This window comes from Gambusia affinis, linkage group LG20 (assembly GCF_019740435.1).
Source record: "Gambusia affinis linkage group LG20, SWU_Gaff_1.0, whole genome shotgun sequence".
Lineage (NCBI taxonomy): Eukaryota > Metazoa > Chordata > Actinopteri > Cyprinodontiformes > Poeciliidae > Gambusia > Gambusia affinis.
In genome coordinates this window covers 3484430-3507824 of record NC_057887.1, presented here as the reverse complement: position 1 = coordinate 3507824, position 23395 = coordinate 3484430, and the positions used below count along the sequence as shown (strand labels likewise).

The window sequence follows — 23395 nt, the reverse complement described above, 5'->3', positions numbered from 1 at the left end:
TGCTTTTTTGGTTTTAGAATTAGAAGCAAAAAATATATAATATCACTGGTCAAACCTGGATTAAATAATTCTTCTAGTGATTATTGTTGCATCTGAGCACAGTTTGTTATTAAAAAGCAGTGTGTGAAGAGGGGGTTCCTAGTTTTCCATCCATCTTCTATTCACCCTTTGTCCCTAATGGGGTCAGGAGGGTTGCTGGTCCCTTTCCCCAGCTAACGTTCCGGCCGAGAGGCGGGGTCACCCTGGACAGGTCGCCAGTCTGTCACAGGGCAACACAGAAAACAGACAGGACAAACAACCATTCACACACACACTCACACCTAGGAAGAATTTAGAGATTGATCCAATTAACCTGACAGTCATGTTTTTGGACTGTGGGAGGAAGCCGGAGAACCCGGAGAGAACCCACGCATGCACAGGGAGAACATGCAAACTCCATGCAGAAAGACCCCGGGCCGGGAATCGAACCCAGGACCTTCTTGCTGCAAGGTAACAGCTCTACCAACTGCTCCACTGTGCAGCCCGCCTCTGGTTCCTAGTTTTAAGTTCTCAAAATAATCAATACAACTTGCTGACCCATATCTGGATTCATATTAACTGAAGAGGCCTAAGAGGTGACACCACAGGTAAAATGTAAAATGCTTATATCCTTTTAACAGATGCCCAATACATAAAAAAAAATCTTAAATTATCAGTTTGCAGACAAAGGTTTGATAGGTTGTATGGTGGAGGCAGAGAAAGCCTCGCCCAGGGCGCCAGAAATGGAACATCCGCCACTGTTCCTGTGACATTAAAACATTTCTTACCTGTATAATTTTAATTTTAATCACCGTAAACAGAACCCAGGGTGTGCCTCCTCACAGACTAGACTCAAAGTGGAACATTTTAAGGTTTTTTTTGTTAGTTTTTTTTTTCAGGGGAGGAACTTCTCCTGCGCTTTCTGACGCAGCCAGGGAAACGCTTCTGCGCATGCGCATTATATTCACGGACGGAGAAACAGACCTCACAACAGAAAAAAAAGTGTTAAAGACAAAGGACCGGACAGCCTTTTGGGAAAGCAAAAACCAGATCAGTTAGTTTTTTAGACCGCCTTGTAGAGGTTCGGGTGTCTCACCACCGGTCGGAACCGGGTGGGTAAGTGTTCGTTGTGAAATAATGAAGTTAGAGGAAGGCGTTGTGTTTGTGTTGGCTGTAGAGACGGAGTTACGTAGAAAACATCCACAGGACTAACGGCCAAAAAAAATTTGAAAATGCTCCCAACATGGATTCAACACTAAAGTATGAGTGTGTTTTTAGTGTCTAAGAGCAGCTGTCCTTGGTTAGTGTGAGTGTTTGCTTTCTTATTGCTGTGACCTGTGTTTGGCTGCTGTCACATTTAGCTAGTTCTCTCCGAACAGCTTGCTTCCTCTATTCAGAACTAGCTGCTGGAGATGTTTACTTTCTGCCTATTTTGAGGTCCACTGGCCGAAAAGAAGAGTAAAGCCTATTATTATTGTATTTTAACCATTTACATACAACTTCAATAGATTCGGCACAGCTTTAAAGAACATTGTTTGCATCTGATAATAATTTGTTCCCACTTTCTTCGTTTTTAACATTTTAGCAGTTGTGCTTTGCTGTGAAAAAATGTATTTGTCCCCTACAAATGTCTTCTTTTTAGCTTTATAGCTTTATATTTATAGCCACCTGAATGTTTCAGATCATTAAAGATGTATCAATATTTGAGACAACAAGGAGTACATTTATGTCCAAGCTAACACGGCCCTATATGAAAACAACGACCCTTTGACGACGGCTTTGATACAAATTCGATTCAGTTAAAAAATATTTCATTATCCCAAAAGGAAATGAAATGTTGCAATCATATGATCTAAGTATCTTCAAAGAGCGGTTGTTTACAGTGATGCTGTGAGCAGGAAGAATGTGCAGTTGCAGTCCGTCTCGCAACAAATTTGAAAAATTTGAAGAGGCTTCTGACTGAAGACTGTTGGTCGTGTGACCATCATGACATGCTAACAACAAAGACAATGTACCACAAAATGATGCCCTGGATGACATCATCAGTCTGGACATTATTAAATTATAGCATAACTTGAAAAGTGATAAATCACTTTATAAATCACTTTTATAGATATAATTTATAGATCGGTCCAGATTTCCTTCATTTTCTAGGATCAACTTGTACTTGCACGTGAGACCGATCTTATCTACTTGCGCAAACATCTGAAATTCAGTAGCTGCCCCTATTTTGCTCTGACATGAGAGAGTCACCCCACTTTTGATAACATAGCAACTCCGTCGCTGTACTTAGCAACTTTTCAGCCAAAAAAAAAAACAAAATTAAACAACTTTTTAACGGTCGGTAATCGGACAAAATACTGCAATCGGTGCACCCCTAAAAATGTGTTTAATCGAGACCTTTTTAAGGGTGACAAAAACGGAAAAAATATTAGATTACAATCATTGTAGCTCAATAAAGCGGAGTACTTTTTTCGTTCAATATTCTAAACTGGTCGTAACATCTGTTTCCAGAGCAACACGAGAGACGCTTCATGTTCAGCTTTCTGGTGATGGAAAGTCCTGCAAAACGGCAGGCCTGCTGACTGGAGGGACACAACGGTCAAGGCACACACACTCACAGGATGGAGGAAGTGGAAACGCACAAGAGAGGGATGACAACTTGATTCATGATTTTTATCGGAGGATCCCATTTTCTTCAAACTTTTTAGTTTTCCACCCCTCTCTAAATTCTGTCCTGAATTCTACTTTCTACGTCCTCTCCTGTTGAGAGAGGTGGTGTTTATTTACCTTCCACCTTCCTCTGAGAGCCTACATAGCAACACAGACTCCTCTCTTCCCGGAGGTCGAGGGGGCTGCCATGGGAACGGCTGTCCTGCCTTCAATGTAGCGTCCTGAGGGCAGTAGTGGTGGAGCTGGAGGAGGAGGACGTGGCGGTGGCGGCGGCGGCGGTGGTGAACGTCCAGGGATGGGCAGTACTCCGCATCCAGCCAGCGAGTGGAAGGAGAAGGGCCGAGGCGGGCTGCAGGAGCTGGGCTGCATGCCCTGGAAGGTCAGCAAGCAGAAAGCTGCCGGAGGAGGGGGGGATGCGGTTTCAGGAGCAGCAGAGAGGAGGAGGAAGGATCCGAGGGACGGTCAGCTGCAGCAGGATCTCTCCTCGTCGTCGTCCTCCCTCTCCCCGCCGGCTCCCCAGCAGACTTCTCCTACGACTCCGGCCATATATCACGAGAAGCAGCGGAGGGAGCTGTGCGCATTGCATGCGCTCAACAACGTCTTCCAGGATGGGACGGCCTTTAGTCGGGACACCCTGCAGGAGATATTCCAAAGGTGAGAGAGCTGGCTTACTAAAATGCACCAGGAATCACCTTTGTCTTGCAAAAATATTTATACTTCTTGAACTTTTCTACCTTTCGCCTCTGGGTTTGATGAGGTACACCCACACAAGGTACCACATAATTGTGAGGTGAAAGGAAAATGATACATGATTTTAGAAATTATTCTGACAACACAATAATATGGGTGATGAAAGTGTGGGATGGAATTGTATTCAAGCCCCCTGAGTCAATACTCTCCCTGTCTCTGCAATTAGAGCTGCGAAATCTTTGAGGTATAACTGAATGCATCGAATATTTCAGCAAAATCTTTAACATGTGGATACAACAACCCTGCTTGGCACAGATGTTCCCATGGTCTTGCTATGTATTTTGTAACAAAAAACGTTCGCCAGTGAAAAATTGAAGGGGGCAATTTTACGAGATGGAAAAACTGCTAAACACAGAAAGATAATAAGAATCTAAACTAAAGGTTAAGCTTTTCTTCTTTGGGTTAAAACAGTGAAAATCAGGGTTCTAAGTTTTACACTGGTACTCAGTTGGTTGTGTTTCTGGTATTTGACTGGGCCTTCATACAAAGGATTTTTTTCATATCTCTTGTCATATCTGACATATCTTGTGAGCATATCATATCTAGAGCAGGGCTTTGCAACCTTTACAACCTTAAGAACCGCTGTGGACTCACGACGGGCAAATGAAACTGGTTTAGACACTTATGATTAGCAAAAATTAGAAGGCCATGTCTTCTTAGTTAGGCACAACTTTGTGTTGATGGCATCAAATCCCAGTAAAAACCATCGATGTTAGCAAGTAAACATGAGAGACTGTGGTTAATTTCTCGTTTTCAACACGTTGCAGGCTATGTCCCAGCACTATGGTGACGCCTCACAAAAAGAGCATGCTGGGAAACGGGAACTATGATGTAAACGTCATCATGGCGGCATTGCAGACCCGAGGGTTTGAGGCAGTCTGGTGGGATAAAAGAAGGTACGTAAGTCATTTACATTTAAGTCCTAACATACAAAACGCTGCGCATTACAAATATTAAATGATTTATCAAACGACGACAGAGCCACGATGATATGAACAGTCACAGACACTTTCTGCTTTCAATTTAGCCATTTCTGAAGTTTGTCAAAACGTTTCAATGGATGTCATGCTTCTCTAGGAATAGTTGGACAATAGTTCTGATACAGTCCAGGTTTGCATACCAGTTTGTCAAGTCGTGTGAGGAATTGATATGCAAGCTGTAGTATGTTGGATAAGCCACTTTCTGGACCCAAACACTGTCGATACATCGGCTGATTGATCTCAGAGACCAACAGGACGAGTTTCTCTGCTCAGGTCAGAATTGATCAGATGACACAGGACTCTATGGACTTGGACCCAGACGCACTAAGTGGAAAATATTGCAAAACACACTGGACAACAATTTAGACTGGACTTTTTGTCCAGTCTAAATTATAGGATTTATAAGCACGGTGTCTTAAGTTTAATTGCCACAAAAGAAAATGAAAATAGAAAAAAGACATATCAATTGATAACTAATTTAATAACTTGGGTTAACATTTTTATGCTTCTCACTCAGTAAATCTAAAAAAATTACTTTTCAGTTTATTTATGTAGCGCCAGTACACAACAAATGTTTTTGTCCCGGATATTGATTTCAACAGTATGTATAAATATGTATTTTTCTCCATTAAGAGAGTGAAAGTCCTGTCTCAGATTAATTGTTTCACAAACGATTAATTGTTGCACAAATGATTAATCGTTTCATAAAGAGAGTTACTCACATTGAAAAGGAAGGTTATTTTTAGCATTACTTACAATCATTTTAGTAATCGATTATTTTGTCAATTATTCTGATGGTGAATTTTTTAAGAGTGGCACATTCTGCAGATTTTTTCAACAATGTAGAACCTTTTTTTAACAACAAAATGCATTAAAGATACAAATAAAGAATGAATTCAATTCCAGTTCAGTTGTAGCTGAAAAATAAAAAAAAAACTTTTAAAATCAGCACTTGAAAAACTCAAAAACGTTCTGCTTGACTTGGCATCAGCAGAGTGTAAGACTGAGCTGCTGACTATTTTGGGAACAACTAGTTGGTGAAGATGAAATGTTTTACAGAATTTGAACCAGGTGAAGCCAAAACAGCCACTTGAGAAGTTCTGGGTAACAGATTAACAGATAAATATATGTCTTTTTATCTTAAATTCAAAATATTTATATTTTTTGTACAGTTTTGCATTAATTACTGCTCTCTCTGTGTTGTCTTTACATCAAATTGGCTCTTTTTGAGTCTGCACGCGATGAAATGAGTTATTTCAATAACTCATCTGATTAATCGTTTCATCCCTGTTATGATTCTACTTCTGAATAATATAGAACAACTACCAGAATGACTCTTTTGGGACTCTATAATAGTTATTTTTGGGATAAAATCTCCAAACAGGCCACTTGTGCTGGTTGACGGTTCGCTTTCTGAGCTGTTGGCGAAACAGCAGTTGCGTGTTTCCCTTTGAATTATAAATATCCTGCTGCACCAAACCAAATAAATCTAACTGGTTTGTTGAAAATAAGTCAAACATTGACATGAATAATGAAAATAGCCAAGCCTCCAAAAATTCACAAGCCATAAATATGTGCTGTGCCACACATGATGATCTTAACCAGTGGCTTGAACAGACGTTCTTCTGGTCTCTCTCCAGTAACTCCAGTTTGTTTTGAATGCACCTTTAGTCATCGCAGCAGGATGTGGATACATGCATCAAACGTGTTGTTTCTTGGATTGACATCACTGTCTAAAACTAGACCTACAAAAACCCTCATCTCTGTTTGAGTCCTATTTTAGATCCAGTAGTGAAACTGCGTCACTCTGTAATTGAGATTTTTTTGTTTTTTGTGTGTGTGTATTTGTAGTGCATGTTCTGCTGTTGTCTTAGTTTATTTCCCATAAGGGGTCTGGGCAGAGGCCCCAGAGCCAAAACATAAACACTTTTACTCAGGTCCACGTGTTTGGTTGATTTTTTTTTTTTCTTTTTTTTGAATTTTCTCATATTTGTTTCTAATCTTGACTCTTGAAAACAGGAAACTCCTCAACCAACTCAAACTTCTGCATTCTTTACTAAAATCCTAAATGTAATCAGGAGGTCTGCCCTTCACAGAGGCTCTGCTTCCTCTGCTAAAACTACGTCAGTCTTCAAAGATCCTTCAGTTAGCCTTTTTTTATTATCAGTATTTGTGCTTTCTTCATTATCAGTCTCACAGGACTTGCTAATGGCATCAGGAGTCTCTGCCTTTTTCTGTGAAAATGAGTTCCGGCCTTCCTAGCCTGTGCTAAAAACCGGAACAAAATCACTGCCATTAATCAGTTGACAACAGAAACACGACTCTCTTTCTGTTACTTTTTTATGCAGCACAAAGCTTCTTTTGCATATTTGTTGTAGTTTCATTTTTACGCCGAGTTGAAAAAGATGGATCTAAATGAGGGGATGTAAGCGCCACTAAAAATCTTTGAAGAGGATTTTGAATATTTTGGGAAGAATCCAAAAATCGGTATGTTTACTGAACGCTCTGCTCCAGCTGAACTCAGCAGCTTACAAAAGTATTCACACCCTTGGGAAAATGTTCCGTATTTTGTCACATTGCCAACACAAATATATTTATTTGGAATTTAATGTGAAATACCAACACAAAGTGGTGTACAGTTGTGAAGTAGATAGAAAATTCTACATGATTCAAAATATTTTTGTGGTGGTCAGAAGTATTTAGCCCCCGTGAGACAATACTTTGTGGATCCACCTGTTGCTGAGTTTGAAATGAAGATTTCATTCATTTAATTTTAGTTTTCAAAGTAATTTAAAGCAGGTCATAATGTTTTTGGCTTGTTGAGTTAAATGTTAACCGATCAAAAGACAGTTTTGTTCCTTTGTGAAAATAGGCATAAAGATAAAAAAAACACAGGATTTGAGTTCCTAACTTGCAGCATTATAGGTGGACTGGATTCATACTTTTTAAATCATCTTAATCATCAACTTGGAGACAAGTGAAAGACCAGACTCAAGGCGATAGATTTGAGGCTTGACTTGGACTTGGGGAAAGAAACTTAAAACATGACTTAAACTTGGACTGGAAAAATGATCTTTGGCCAAAGTTAAGATCTCGGATCTCATTTAAAAAAAAAACCTTTGAAGTTGTAAAAATCTTTGCGACAGGAAATGTCGGAACGTTTTAAACTTCAAGAAGATTTCTATTGCTGTTGTTCAGAATTACAAATGACTTCGTCAAGTAAGACACCGCAGCACAGCCTCCAAATGGTTTGTTGTCCATTTTGTTTCATGATGTTCTTTGGAATTTGCTTAAATTGCTTTCTTTTTTTCCTCCCCCAGGGATGTAGGCAGCATCGAGCTGTCCAACGTGGAGGGCTTTATCCTGAACGTGCCGTCCAATCTGCGCTGGGGGCCTCTCCGGCTGCCACTAAAACGCCAGCACTGGATTGGCGTCAGGGAGGTGGGAGGTGTCTACTACAACCTGGACTCTAAGCTACGCAACCCTCAGCCTATTGGCAGTCCTGATGAGCTCAGGTAAGAGACCAGGGGTTCTGAGAATGTGTTCTGAACAACATCCTGCCACGCCCATCATGCACTGCAAAACAAAATCTTTCTCAACCATTGTAATTATTGCCATCATAATAATATCATATTTAAAATAATAATGTATTAATAAATTAAATCAATTTAGCAATAATTAAAAAAAAAATCCTGAAAGAAAGAGGAATCTCTTGTGTGTCCCTCTCTTAGACAAGCAGGAAAAACGCAGGATTTTCTTTTTTCTTACTGTTGTAGACAGAAAACGTATCACAGCATTATTTTACATGCAGTTATTCTCTACTGAAACAACATTAAACTGCTTTTAACTCATGTAAAGCACATGAAATTCAACAAAGATGCATAAAAAAAAAATCTGAGTCACTATTAACATTTTTCACAACAGCTGGAGCGTTTCTCAAAATAATTAGTACAAACTGTAAAACCTACCTGCATTCCTGGAAAAATGAAGTAGGTTTTAAATTGGTTATCGTATTATGGTTTTATGATATAAAACACTTTCAAGTCCCTTGTTGCTGAAATGTGCTACACCAATAAACATGACTTGATTTGACACTTGCTCAAAATGAATAGTTCATTCCTCAAAAGCATATTCATGTCAGTTTTTATGAAAAAGATTCATTTGCTAGAAAATCTCAGAAATCTTCCGATTGACCTCAGTAATTTTCTAGAAAAAACCCCTGAAATTTGTGACATTAGTCTGTTTCTTCTAGTAGATTTCCAACTTTTCAAACTCAGAAATGTGCTAGTTTTGTCTGGAAACTTTCTAAGATTAATCTCAAAATGTCTGACATTTTTGACAAAAATTGACTCCTTCTCGTCTTTTTCTGGCCTTTATACACCAATTGCACATTTCAGATATTATCCTACACTCTCCAAAAACATACTTCTGTTCAGCACATTTTTACTTAGCCTCTCGAAAACTTGATGCTCGTTTGTTTTTATTCAATTATTATTATTTTTTTTATTATCACAATTGACTGTTTTGTTTCCTTCATCACAAACTCAGGAAGTTTCTCCGTCAGCAGCTGCGAGGGAAGAACTGTGAACTCCTGCTGGTTGTCTCAGAAGAGGTGGAGGTCCACCAAACATGGCGCTCTGATGGCTGAGGGTTCAACCAGCCAATCCCATCAGCCAAGCGGGCCTGTCGCAGGACGAGCTGGAGACGAAGTAGCGTTGTGCACCGCCAAGCGCATTGATGCATCCTTGCAGTTGTACTTCCTTCCCACCACGCTTGTTTTTTTTTCTTCTTCTTCCTTTTCTTTGGGTTTTGTTTACACGGCCGTTGCTGAACACTTAGCTGATCCGACACACAAACTAATGAAGGAGGCAAACATTTTACAGAGCGAATCAATATATATATATATATATATATATATATATATATATATATATATATATATATATATATATATATATATTGATTTCTGTCTTTCCCTTTTTATTTTCTCCAATTTCTAAAGTTGTGAGAGATTTGGACCTAAGGAAAATGCAGATTTTTATGTTTACTATTTTTTTTCCTCCTCTTTTTTTAATGTTTTATTTTACTCCATATTTTCCCACCTTTCTCACCAAAGTGCACCCTGGCTTCTATTCCCCTCATCTCGATCTCATCGAATCCCAGCTCAGAGTGAGAGGTTTACCACATCGCCAACTGTATGTGCATTTCAGCAATTCCCTACACTTCTGGCACCGACTCACCCTTTACTGTAGAATCTTTGCCAATGCAACACTTTTTATATTATGGCAACAAAGCAATGCAACACTCAGGCCAAGTACTCCCTCTAGTGCAGGGGTCACCAACCTTTTTGATGCTGGGAGCTACTTCACGGGTCCAGAGTAACACGAAGGGCTACTTGTTTGATACAACTGTAAATATTCTTGGCTCAGCCTTTATAACAATAATTCATATATCTATATATGATTACATGCTGCCTGATCATATTAATATTAGGGACTACTCACAATAGTTGTCAGTAAGGACAGATACGGTTAATTGGTTAGTTCACAGAGTTTCAAGTTTGATTCCCTTTTGGAGCGTTTCTGTGAGATGCTAAATTTCCCCCAAGTGACTGAGAGTTCAGATTGTTGCAGTAACACCTGCAGCTGCACAGCTGGACACACTGAGTACCTTGAAAATTTCCTTTAAATAAAAAAGGAAAGAATAGTTTTGTTTTATTATCCAACCCTCTTTACCAGTAGCAAAATTGTGGAGAAAAAAAAGATCTTTTGTGTACAGTCTGTGAGGAGTTAGGTGGGACACGCCAAAGCCTAAATCTGATTGGTCAGTTTGCTTTTGAGATCCGACAGATCGGAGGGTAGCACAAAACTGTCACTGCACCTGACCTGCAAGAACACAACCACCTCCCCAATGCGCAAAAATCAGCACAAATCTAAACCACAGGAGCAGCGGACATTTTTTTTTCAGCCGATGCTAAATAATAAAGACATGGAAGTGAAGCCTGCCCTTGTGGTTCACGGAAAGAGGAGAGTGTTGATCGCAGGTTCAGGTGGAGTCAGACGTCCAGAGGACGAGAAGGTGAAGCAACAATATTTGCTTAATTTCTACTCTACTTTGGATGGATTAAATTCGATTAGAGTAAATGGTTTAACCTGCAGACTTAGCGTGAGGAAGAGCGGTCGACAGGTGACCATCAGCTCTGCAGTTCGGGAAACATCAAAGAGCCTCATACACTGACGACCTGCCAGAACCGCACATGGTAAAAAGCTCCGCCGGGATCCAAGCCGCTCTTAGAACTACGGGAGGTTCAAACTGCTCATTCATTTTTATCTTACAGAAAAGCCCCAAGCCACCAAATAAACAAAAATAAACTGACCAATAAGATTTAGGTTTTGGGTGGCCTTTGACACCCAGAGACTGACACAGATGTGCGCTACGTACAAGATGCTTTGGCACAAAAGTTCTTTTTTTTAATTTAAAGGCAGATCTCAAGGTTCACAGAGTCTGTACAGCTGCAGGCGCTGCTGCCCTCCGATAAAATCCTGCAGGCGTCTGCGCAGTTCTGAACTTTAACCATAGGAAAGAGTTTTATACATAAAGCAATTTATTTTAAACATTTTTATCATTTTCTTTTTTAAAACTCTAAATATAAACAAATGTTATTACTTCATTGTAAAAACATTAAATTAAATAATTTCGTTGGCAGTGCTGCCTAATGACAATGGCTATTTTTAGAACTTGCTTGGCGGGCCACTGACAAGGTCCCCGTGGGCGACCAGGGGCCCGCGGGCCCCTCGTTGGTGACCCCTGCTCTAGTGGATATTTGCTCCAGCTTGCTTATATTGATGATCATCTAGTTATGTGTTTTTAAATTTCTTCTCACTGTATAGACGCTTCTGTAAAGGAAAGAAATATGTTATTTGTCTAAGACGTATTGCACTACACACAAACATCACCCGTCAGTAAAGAATTATATATTTTGGGTTTGATGCCAAACCTTCTTCCTCTACGGATCAAATGCAGCAAAATGCATCCACTAATACAGGAGGATAACTTTCATGCTGTGAGTCATGCTGACTTCAGATTTAAAGTTTACGTGCAAAATCTTTTACTGAGTGAATTTATTTGCCCCTACTGACGGAATGATCGACAGTAAAAATCATGACTTTACACTAAAGGTCTAGACGCTAGCTCTTTACCACTGAAATGTATCCCTTTGTCCTGATTCGTTGTTGCTAGAGTTTTGTTTTTAGGTTTTTGCCTCAGTGACTTTTCCAAAGGGTCCCAGTCACAGCAGCCCTCTGTAGCACAGGAACTCAGCAGATAAAGGGCTTTTTCTCATCTTCCTGTAGTTTTTTTATTTTATTTTTTCGTATATGAAAAGCAGCCAAACACAGCTTTAAAAGGAAATCACTGACTGTCCCAGCAAGTTATTGACTGTAATCGGAGGAATCTCGGTTAAAGGAAGTTGTTTTTAAAGCGCATTTGAGCGAAGAAAGTTATTTGCTTGTAAACCTAAAAGGACCTGGGGCCTCGTGCATAAAGCGTGCGTGCGCACAAAAAATGTGCGGCGCCATACTTTACGCGCATGTCGGCATGTCTAAAGATTAACTTTGCATCAAAAGCTTGCGTAAACATACGCACACTTTTTCGGGGGCGTGAAAATGGGCGGCAGCCACGCAAACTTTTTCTGTAGACAATATCAAACTACAAAGCGTCAAAACTCACCTAAATACACTGAAATCCGATGACATTCGGTGTCATCTAGACCAAGAAGCATCAAACCCGATGTTTTTCAGAATTTTCATATTTTATTGTTTAAACGTAAACGATAAAACTGAACCACATTTATCCTCAGACAATAAGCTAACATGCACACAAAATAGAGAAAATAAAAATAAAAGTTTGTGAAAACCTCACTCAAATGTAAATAGTACTCTTTCTCAGTTTTTGTCTCATAGAGATGTAACGCATTGGTCCGTGCGCCGAAGCGCATAAAATGCATGTATGGGGTCATTTCATTCTCACTAAAAGTAGAAAACATGGTTGGATCAGCAGATTAACTCAAACCTGTTGATGATAATTAATCAACAGGTTTGATTATTTTTAAGGTGATCAAGGTGTGTGTGCAATCAATAAGCACCACAAAGGTTGCCGCGTAAATGTGGAGCTTTGGCTCTGATGGAGAACATCGTCAATGGAAGGATTCAGAGGGAGCGATTGATCAGAGATCATATTGATCTGCAGGGAAATGTTGATGATGGTTTATGAGCGTTTAGATTAATTCAGACTGATCATCCTGGAGCTCTGAGCAAAACTTAAAGAGCAGTGCCGTACCGGTCCGACTGCAGTCATCCTTCAGTCGAGTCGCCGGCCTTGTGAATGCGCCGGCCTTATGGACATGAATCATTCTATTATTCAGCATAAACGTCCACATTCCCCACTCACAGGACTCTCTGGCTCGCTGTCTGTCTTTAAATCCCGGCTGAACGCGTTACTGTTCAAACAGGCATTTGCAGGATGTCTTTATTTTTTTTTTTTATTTGAATGTTTTTGTTTTTCTTTAAAATGTATTTTTTATTTTTGTGAGGTGACATTCTGTGTCCTCAAAGTACATTTTAAATAAAAAATATTATAGTAATTAGAAATACTTATACCGCTTCGATCAGGACGTTGCCAAGGTTACTGCTTCCTGTTGTGGCAGACTTCCAGGTATTTATACTAATTTACATATGTATTTACAACAGCTCCGCTCTTTTTTCCGCAAATTAGGATTTATGAAGGAAAGGTGCGCACGGCTTTATGCGTCCGATTTGTTTTGTGCGCCGCACTTTTCAAAATTTTTCCGTACGCCAAGTGTTAGTGTGAAAACTACGCACTCTTTTATGCATGAGGCCCCTGGAGAGCAAAAAAAAAAAGGTTTTTGGAGGTACTAGTCTAGAAAGTTGGATGAAAAGTGAAAGTTGTTGGCGATCTGGTGTCGTGTCTAAAGAAGGAAAGCTTTTCGGTTGTTTGTGAGGCGATTAAAAGTTCACGTCTAGTTAAAGTCTTCGTATTATAAATGTTAGTGATTGAATTGGCCTTAACTTGTTTACATGGAAAAAATATGTAGATTTTAGAGTTTGGTGCCATATCAAAAAATCCAAAGGAGCAGTTTGTTATATTTGGGAGGAGAAATGGTAGATGCCCTTCCATTTTTGCAGAGCAACTACTCCCATGTTGAGTTTTCACTTTTTTCTGCCAAGGAATTTGTTACACTTCTTTTTTTTTTCTTTTTTTTTTTTTAATAAGCAATCCAAGTATAGAAGTTGTGCATGTGTTATTTCATATTTGAAGCAACATCCTCATGTTCAAGGCCTGTCTGTAATCCTGTGATGTCACATTGTATCCATGAGAAACTGCGTTTAACTGTCAGATATTTTTATTAACTGAACACCGACACAGTGACCTGTGTTGAACATTTGCATTCATATGCCTTTGCTTTATTGCCATGACAATCCATTAAGTCCTTCCCCCTGGAGGAATCCTGATTATCAGTGTACTTTATTTTTTCAGAAAAAATAAATAAAATCCTCATATTTGGCATTTCATGTGTTATTGTGTTTAAAATGGTAATAAATTTGTACATTTATTTTACCTCTTAGGATCTGTGGTGCTTTTAAAGGAAAGGATGTATGGATCCACTGCTATTTTGTTTTTTAAAATTGAGTTTGTGGTTGTTGAATGACGTGAAAAATGTTCAATGGGTGTGAATACTGTGAATACTTTTACAAGTGGCTATATTCCCATTGATAAATGTTAGCATATTGATGCTCTGCTGCTTTAAGGGAGCTAAAGGATGAGAGTACTACGACCGTTTGGTATCCAGTAAGTAACGAGGATGATGAGGCAGCCAGTGGCGCGCGCCGACTCATCCTTCACGGGGAACGCGCTTTCATGGCACGAGCGCGCGCGAAGCGGTGTGCAGATGTGTCGCAGATTTTGTAAAGTCACTGGACGAGTGCTGAGGAAGTCGCTCCAGATAAACCGGCCTCTGAAAGTGGCAGCAAACCGAAGCGGCGACAGAGAAGAGCGGAGGACGGAGCCGAGGCACGCGCCCTCAATAGCAGTTACCGTTAGCTTAGTTTGTGAGGGAGAAGGACGTTAGTTTGACAGTTAAATCCCCACGGAGGATTGGTGCGCACAAGAGATGGAGCTCTCTGCCATTGGAGAGCAAGTGTTTGCCGTGGAATCAATTCTGAAGAAAAGACTTCGAAAGGTAAGGGTTCAAAAGTGGGACGTAAATTATTAATGACGTGTTTAGCAGCGGGGAAATGTCAGCGTGCGTTGCGGTGTCGTGTTTATTTTGGGAGGAAGGATGCTACTTAATGCCTTAATGAGACATTAGAAATACAGTTGTCTTTTAACCTGGTTAGCTAATTAAGAGGCTTTTTAAGGGGTCAGGCGTCCCCTGAATCTAACAGTTGTAACTGCGCAGCATCTTCTGGCGTAAGCTGTTTGACTCATTAAGCCCTACGAGGAAACATTCAGGCAAACTGTTATTATGGGCCTGCCTGCCTGCTGAGTAGGTCTCATGCCATGTTGTTGACATTAACAGGTGCGTACCTAGAACTTAAGGGTTCTGGAGCACAAAAGAGGAACCAGAGAGACTGATTTCGGCTTTATTTCTGAGCATTGTACTGGGTGTAGAGGTAAACTAAAATGTGAGCACAGATTTAAATTTAGCAACATTTATTAATAATAATAATAATAATAATAATAATAATAATAATTAATAATAATCTGTCTATTATGATTTACACTGGACTTTAAACAAAATTTTACTCCACCAAAGGTTACAGCTTTAAAGCTGGAAAAATGATCTGTCAAACAATTACTACAGTTTAAAGTCTGTATAAAGAGATCCTAAATGCGCAGAGTTTTCTCTGGCTTCACTGGTAATGACTGAGATCAAAACAGTGCAGTTTCAATGTGAGTCTTTGGGCATTTCTGGCCACTTCAAGGTAAAGAGGGAATTGCAGGCGCCACATTAAAGTAATACTGCAATGAAATCTGTGTTGTCGCTTAGCCACCAAAACCTGATTCCTCTACTACTTATTTTATGAATTATAATTCATGTTTTGGGGAGTTTTTGTAAGAAATGTCAGACACTTCAAACGTCACATTTAAAGAGCTGAAGTTGTGACTGTAATTGAATGGTGATTTTAGCAAGTCTAGCTAGTATAAGGCAAATCTGGAAAAATAATGGGAAAAAATTTTTTATTAAGATTTATTAGCAGTTAATTGGTGTATGTTTTTGCATAAATATGTTTAGATGGCTGTAAGTTTTTGCAGTTCACAAGAGCCAACGGTCTGTTTCGATTTACAGACATCATTCACACTCTGTTGTTTAAATATAAAACCGCTGACGTTCATGGTGATTTCATACAGTAACCAAACAACAAACATAACAGAGTTTCAGATGGTAGCTTGATGGGTAAGAGCTATGTTAAACTTATTTACCAATGTGCTCAGTATCATGTGATATTACACGAGTTTGCAATATAAACATGTTTTTTTTATATACTCAATTTTCTACTTAGGTTAAAGTTCAATATTGAGATGGATTTATCAGACCCAATATAGCTACTCCTGATTATAATGCACCTTCATATCCTCGTGGGATCCAGATGAAGTTTGGGAAAGTGGTGACTTCATCCGCTGAGAATACTTTGAGAGGTCACACCAGGATGACTTCACCAAGAAATGACGGACTCTGAGTGCTTCGGTTGGCATATTAATACTATTATTCGTTAACACGTCATGTGATGAAAGAGCGTCGTCTCATTAACTCACTGTGGATCCAACAGAAGATAAAAAATAAGGCATTTCAAGTTGCCACAGGAAGAATCTTAAAAGTGAAGGTTGGGTGGAATATTTTGATCAGAGGTAAACTGGCTGTATTGCACAAAGCTTGCTGGCACCTTTCACTCAATCGTTAATATGTTTCATGAACTGCAAAGCAATGATGCAGAACTACCAAAGAATTATCATAAAAACAGTGCAGCTCTAACAGCCGTGTTATTTCCTGCTCCTTTGATGCTGGTCTGGAACCTTTTCTCCACAGGGTAATGTGGAGTACCTGCTGAAGTGGAAAGGATGGCCTCCAAAGTGAGTATGTAGACATGGAATAATTCATCTAAAGAGAGCCGCAGCTTTATATAAAAAAATCTAATCATGTGGAATAAAGTAACACAACTACATAGGATAGAATAAAAATATCCTATCCAGTTCCACAGTGGGCAGCATGTTGAGGTTAAATGAGACAAAGGTGGAAAAATACAGTACAGTACTGTACTATATATGAAAGAACTGAAAAATACTGAAGTGTACACTTTACAAAATAAGAAAACTAATACTGTAAAACTACTAAAAATGGCAAAAATGATTTAAAAAAATTGCCACTGAGGAGGGCAATTTTGAAAAAAATGTGTAAGATGTGCATAGAAAGCAGTTTTACAGAAGATTTAAAAGAACATTGCAAATAACAACAGAGTGTAAACACTGAGTTTGTTCCCAGAAGTTATTGCAATAGACAATAACATTGTTGCTTTGATGCCATTTTCAAGTAATATATCAATAATGGCATAATAATGCATTCTCCCCCCTTCTCAAAGACCAAGAAACTCTAATTTAGTTTAAAAAAAAAAAAAAAAAAACTAACACTGGAACTGGAAGACCAAGAACAATAAATAAAACACAACGGAAACCATAAATAAAATGGATCATGATGTCTCTGTTCACAAAATTGATATGCAAAAAAATATTAATCATCAGAACGGAAATGATCTGGCTCAATTTAATTGATCCTGTGATTAATGGTTCTGCAACACAACAGCTTTATTCAGATTTGAATTAAAGTTGGAGTTTGGAGTTTGAAAGCCATTTCATAAAACCCCCTCATCCCCCTCAAAATTGTCAAATTATGAAAATGTTCCTGTGGTATCAAGATTTTTTACAATGATACTAGAAAAAAATTTTATATCAGCTTGTTAAATTTTAATACAGTGAAAATGTGAGATGCTCCAGAGATGCTGAGTAAAAATAATAACATCCTCACTGATTTAAAAATATGGCATAAATTGATATTTCCAGTTTAATCTATTGCCGTTCTAACTCACCAGATGTTCTGTTGTCCTGCTTATTTCATTTGTGGCTGGAAGCTCAGCCTGATCAAACATTAAGCTGATATGGAAGTTCGCTCCAATCAATTATGCATGCATTCAGAGGTTTCTGTGAAGGATTTCCAAAACAATACTTTAGATGAGCTGCTCACATCAAATTCAGACATGTTCTGTTCGGTTTTAAAATTTAACTTGTTTGGATTTCAGGGTTTTGTGGGGTTTTTTTCTTCATACAGTATGAAAAATAAAAATAAATTCCATTAATTTTAAAAGAGTTTGAAGAAGCAAACTCCTTTTCATTTTTTCACTAAGTTCTCTTTCAATCAAAACTTCTCAGCTCAGATTAGCTCAGTTTTGTTTTGTTTTGTTTTTGTATTATTTCTGTCTTTGTTTTATTGTGATCTGCTTTGATGAAGTTGGAGTCGCTTTAACTAAATGAAAAAGACAAAGAGAGATGGAGAGCATGGGAACAATGAGCATCTCTTTCTCACATTGGCTCACAGGTACAGCACCTGGGAGCCTGAGGAGCACATCCTGGACCGGCGCCTGGTGCAGGCGTTCGAGGACAAGTGAGACCCTCCTTCAAACGGAACACAGACAACATGAGCCAGTCTGACGTTGCTCTGGTGTTGTCAGGTTTTTAGCATTTCTCATTTCTCACTGAAATCGTCACAGTGGGCAAATTCAGATGTAGGTTCACACCAAGAGAAAAAGCATTAAAAAAGTCACAAAAAGAAAAACCCAACAACAACAACAAAAACCCCCCAAATTTATTAACATTACACTATAGACATGAGGTTGTATATCTGTCCGCAACGTTGTAACGGTGTGAATTACCCAGACTGAAGCGTCTTGTGGTGCAACTATTCATTTATAGCTATCTGGTCCTGTCTGCTTTTTGTGTGTTTTGGTTTCTGTTAATGTTTTGAAATGTAAAAATAAAAATAAAAAACAACTAAATAACACACTATACGTTAAGGACAAGATTATAAATTAAACATCCTGTGTAGTTATCAGAAATAGCATACTTTGATCCAATCAATGTGCAGCTAATAAGGATCAATTTTGGAAAAATGTACATAATGGACATTAAACAGACTATTTACAATTTATGAAAACAGAAAAAAAGTCTGTGTGAATACAGCAGAAATGTGGCTTGACATGGGTAAAAGTGCCCAAAAAAACCAGCAGGGGTGCAAACACTTGTTGATGTTGTTGGGAGCAGTGATGGTTCTGGAGGCTAACAGCTCCTGGGGGAAGGATCTATGTTAACGCTCCTTAGTGCACTTAGGATGCAGGCATGCTAGGGAGCTTCACTGACATTTATTTACAATACGAGGGATGACGCAGCAAAAACACATCCAGAGAATCTAAATTCAGATAACCCATTCATTTTTTGTTCACTTTCCCAGAGAAGAGAAAGAGAGAGTCATTGGCCACAGGAGGAAAGGATCCAAGTCAAAACGACTCCTGCTACAGGTAACGTGACCGACACCTCTACAGATCTCCAGAAACTTTTCAAGGCACTTCATTTTTTTCCACATGGCACACGAACTTTGGACACTCCTGCTCCTTTCTATACCAGCTTCACAGTTTCCCTGTTGCTTTTGTAGAAAAACCTCCCCACATTATGATGGTGCCAAAGCTCTTCTAGCTCATTTTATCATTTCAGGACACCATTTACACCATGGACCTCCGCAGCGCTCACAAGATTCCCGCCAAGCCTCCTCCTCGCCTGCGTCTCTCTCTGACGCGCTCCCTGGTTCCTGACGACGAGGAGGATGAGGATGAGGATGAGGATGACGCCTGGGTTCCTTCTCGAACACATCGTAAGAGCAAGCAGGGCAGACGACTTAGCTTAAACGTCCAGAGTCCCTCACAAGACGCCTGGGAGGAGGAGGAGGAAGAAGAGGAAGAGGAGGAGAACAGTGCAGAGGATAGTGAACACAGAGAGGAAGAGGAGGCTGAGATGGGAGAAGGTGTTTTTAACGGTATGTGTGTCACTTGGTCAGAGAGTTTCATCCAACCAGTCTTGTCCCAGTTTGGCTTGTTTTCTGGGCACACGGCCAACGCCTTCCGTCATCCTGAGCTGATTATAGAACCAATCCTCCAGAGGCTCATTAAAGCTGCAAGATGTAACTTTTATTTTAAAAAAATATGTTCAAACTGTTTTGGCAGAGTAATATGAGGCAGATCATCTGTGAAAAGAGCAATCTCCTCCTCCTCACAAAGCTATTATTGCTGTCTGAAGAAATTCACCGCTCCCAACCAAAAACAACCAATCACAGCCAGGAGGCGGGGCTTAGTGCTGTCAATCAACCTCTCTGCTAAATGTGCTGGTGGTGGAGAAACATCTCATCATTCCAGGAAAACAGTTTATCCACCGTCATGCTGACTAGCCTTAGCATTCCTAACAGGCTATGTTAGATCGACAGCACTAAATCCCGCCTCCTGACTCTGATTGGTTGTTTCTAGTTAGCGCTGGGAAAAGGCAGAGGAGCTCCATTTTTTCCACAGATTTTCTCAGTCACGACACAGTGACAGTTTCAACAAATTTATTTAATAAAAATTACATACTGCTGCTTTAAAGAAACGTTTTTCTATTCACATTTAAATAAAACCTTCATTTATGAGTTTTCCTCGCGTTGCGTAGCTTTCACTGTTATCATATGCTGCATGTTAACTACAAATGACACAAATAAACGAGTTTCATTCCTCTTCATTGACCCTTCACCTTTCCTTTAGGACACAGGGGCCCAGATAACTGGAGCACAGCAGTGGGGTCCGGCGGCGCTGCTGCGTCAGACAAACTGTGGCGACCCATGGTGGCCCCAGGAGAGGTGACGGTCACAGACGTCACCCTCAACGCCCTCACAGTGACCTTCAGGGAGTCCAGAGCGGCCAGAGGATTCTTCCGGGACTGGGGCCTGGAGGTGTGGGAGCAGGTGGGTGATGGGGCCCCTGCCAGCTGCTGGAGGCACTGACTCTGACACGCTGCTGGAGCCGCTTGGTTAATACGCAGAGTCAGCAGTGCCTTACAAAAGTATTCACACCCCTTGCACTTGTCCACTTTTCGTCATGTCACAACCGTAGACGTCTCTGTGTAATATGTGGATTTAATGAGACAGACCAACACACAGGGTAGACGTAGAAAATCAAAAGAGAATGAGGTCTGGTTATCAACATTTTTTACAATTAAAAGTCTAAATTTAAGTGTGGCATCCATTTTGAGTTCACTACAACAGTGACTGAATTACAGTGTTGCCAGATTAGACGGGTTTCCTTTTTTGGGGCTGGATAGAGCAGCTGTTCAAGTCTGAGCTGCTTCGCGCAACATTTAGCAGGTTTTTAGAAATTGTTCAGGGGAAAACTCTGTAAATGTAGCTGTCAGTGTGTAGCAGAAAAGCACAAAACTTATAGAACTGCTGTGTCCTCACACTCATTTTGTCAGTTCATTTATTATGAAACGTAACATCACGTCATATTATGTGATATAGGTTCTGGTAGAGAACACTTTTCAGATTTTGACAAGTAAGAGTGTTGAAACCATGATTTACTTTCCCTTCACAGTTATGCTCCACTCTGTGTTGGTCTCTCTTGTAAAATGGCAATAAAGCACAAGGGTTACGGTTCAAACATGACCAAAAGCTGCAAATCTTCAAAATGTATGAATATTTTTGCAACGTATGGTTGATCTGGTCACTTTAAGTGGAATACATCGGAGTTCAAACCCATCATGTACTTGTAGCTGACAGGAAGGAAATGACACAAGCACAGACAGCTGAGGGCAGCTGGTGATTGGCTTAAAGGTTTTCTTCATTCCAGTGAATCATAACACACATAAAAAAAAAATAAAAAAATAAAAAACATTTTAAATAACATTTCTGTTTAGGCTGGTGGACAGTTATTTCCAGCAATGAAACCTGTTTACTTATGAAAACATACAGACTTCTTGACCAGATTAAATAGTTTTATTGTTTTTGCTCAATCAAGAAAAACATTGGTTTCCAAAAGGGTTGCTTCATTTAGCTTGTGACATTTTCTTTCTGTCATGGAGGGTTCTCCATCCATCCATCCATCCATCCATCCATCCATCCATCCATCCATCCATCCATCCATCCATCCATCCATCCATCCATCCATCCATCCATCCATCCATCCATCCATCCATCCATCCATCCATCCATCCATCCATCCATCCATCCATCCATCCATCCATTTTTTTTATCCCATCGGGGTCAGGAGGGTGCTGATGCCTATCGACACAGACCGACACAGAATGGTGGGGCTGCCACTAACTATCACTTTGGCTATTGATTATTCTGATGATTAATCGATTAATCCGACTAAACCATCGCCAGATTTAAGGATTTTTTCTACAATATCAAAAATGCATTAAAAGATGCAAGTAAACAAATAATTCAGTTCCTTTTCTAAATGAGACATTAAAAATTTTATCGCTTAAAATGCATTCTTTTAGATCATTTGTAACGTTGGATCCATCTGCAGCAAGACGATATTTCTAACATTGACATGTTAAAAGCTCAGCCATTTCTGCTTCCCTTAATATCAGTGCAGCGTAAAACTGATCTGTTGACGAGTTTTTGGATGAAATGATTATTTAAAATGTGCTCAATAGATTTTATTTCAAAACACTTGGATCAGACAAAGGTAAGACTACGCTACTGGAGGAGTTCTGCGTAGAACATATTTATAGACAAAAAAACATTTTTTTTTAATCTTAAATATAAAATGTATATATTCTTTAACGTAATTACTGCTCTGAATATGTTGGTCTTTCAGCAATTGGCCTCTGCTTGAGTCTGAATGCTCTAGTTAACAATTAATTGATTAATAAAGTAGTTGACAATTATTACCAATTTATCGCTTCAGTCCTACGGAACTGTGTGGATTTGAAATCAGCCCCACTTACTTTGCTACCTATAAATAAACTCAGAAGGCACTTTGAGTTCACAGTCATGCACATGTGGAAATCTCTGCATGAACTCAGCTTTTCAAGATTTGTTCCAGAACAATCTACGTATACACTACTTAGTGTTGGTCTATTGTATAAAAAACTATTAAAATACACTGATGTTTATGACTGTAATGTGACAAAGTGTTAAAGAGTTCCAGGGTTGTGAGGCTGCACATTTAATGACCCAGTAGCTTTAGCCAGACTCTGTGAACACAGGATCTGAAGTGATGTCCTGATGATGATGATGATGATGATGATGATGATGATGATGATGATGATGATGATGATGATGGTGATGATGATGATGATGATGATGATGGATTTTTTATCAGTGAAAATGAAAGTGCCTACCGCTGCACTGTTTGTTTCGATGTAACTGTGGAGCTTTTAAGAATAATATCTCTCCACATGACTAATTACTACCAGTGTTTTATTTTTCTCCTCTCCACTGATGTAAGACAGAAACTGTTGCCTTGGAGACCGCCTGGTTGGACCGTAAGCAGAAACACATTTTTCTAGTCATTTTTCTACATTGACCTGAATGTATATTTATTGTGTATGGGTCCTGCATATAACTGCACATGATTGTTTTCTACAGGTTTGTTATAACCAGATCCCATGTACAGAGTAACTGTACTGATGTGATAGAACAAGCGCCCCCTGCAGGGCTTCATGTTGCCTCCTGTTGTCGTTGCGCCGCACCTGTCCACCAGAAGCTAGCACTGTACCGCGATGTGAATCCGCACATTACCTGCTCCACTCTATCAAGTGTTGTCGTGTTTCGACTGCTTGTTGGGTAACATGAAAATAAATGTTGCACATGTTTACTATGA

At 39.5% G+C, this 23395-nt stretch overlaps 2 protein-coding genes across 5 annotated transcripts; both read left to right on the top strand.

Annotated features, from left to right (window-relative positions):
- Positions 1-997: 997 nt before the first annotated feature.
- josd1 (Josephin domain containing 1) lies at positions 998-14057 on the top strand. 2 transcript variants are annotated; one of them, XM_044102797.1, is made up of 5 exons: positions 998-1134; positions 2533-3345; positions 4209-4337; positions 7742-7936; positions 8970-14057. In XM_044102797.1, the coding sequence occupies exons 2-5, from the start codon at positions 2987-2989 to the stop codon at positions 9067-9069; spliced, it is 783 nt and encodes a 260-aa protein (XP_043958732.1). In that variant the 5' UTR covers positions 998-1134; positions 2533-2986; the 3' UTR covers positions 9070-14057. The 2 variants fall into 2 exon arrangements, with proteins under 2 accessions (XP_043958732.1, XP_043958733.1); XM_044102798.1 differs by having other exon boundaries at positions 998-1130; positions 8970-9333.
- A 261-nt stretch (positions 14058-14318) lies between these two features.
- On the top strand, positions 14319-23395 carry cbx7b (chromobox homolog 7b). 3 transcript variants are annotated; one of them, XM_044102562.1, is made up of 8 exons: positions 14319-14679; positions 16528-16571; positions 18088-18153; positions 18997-19063; positions 19257-19575; positions 20330-20529; positions 23025-23057; positions 23161-23395. In XM_044102562.1, exons 1-8 carry the CDS (start codon positions 14611-14613, stop codon positions 23191-23193), a joined length of 831 nt encoding a protein of 276 aa, XP_043958497.1. In that variant the 5' UTR covers positions 14319-14610; the 3' UTR covers positions 23194-23395. The 3 variants fall into 3 exon arrangements, with proteins under 3 accessions (XP_043958497.1, XP_043958498.1, XP_043958496.1); XM_044102563.1 differs by having other exon boundaries at positions 23021-23057; XM_044102561.1 differs by having other exon boundaries at positions 23021-23395.

Excerpts from the sequence above, each read along its gene's own strand:
- cbx7b (XM_044102561.1), top strand. The coding sequence starts at position 14,611 with ATGGAGCTCTCTGCCATTGGAGAGCAAGTGTTTGCCGTGGAATCAATT. Across the intron at positions 14,680-16,527 it reads TGAAGAAAAGACTTCGAAAG|GGTAATGTGGAGTACCTGCT; the intron begins GTAAGGGTTCAA and ends TTTTCTCCACAG. Across the intron at positions 16,572-18,087 it reads TGGAAAGGATGGCCTCCAAA|GTACAGCACCTGGGAGCCTG; the intron begins GTGAGTATGTAG and ends ATTGGCTCACAG.
- josd1 (XM_044102797.1), top strand. The coding sequence starts at position 2,987 with ATGGGCAGTACTCCGCATCCAGCCAGCGAGTGGAAGGAGAAGGGCCGA. Across the intron at positions 4,338-7,741 it reads GTCTGGTGGGATAAAAGAAG|GGATGTAGGCAGCATCGAGC; the intron begins GTACGTAAGTCA and ends TTCCTCCCCCAG. Across the intron at positions 7,937-8,969 it reads GGCAGTCCTGATGAGCTCAG|GAAGTTTCTCCGTCAGCAGC; the intron begins GTAAGAGACCAG and ends TCACAAACTCAG.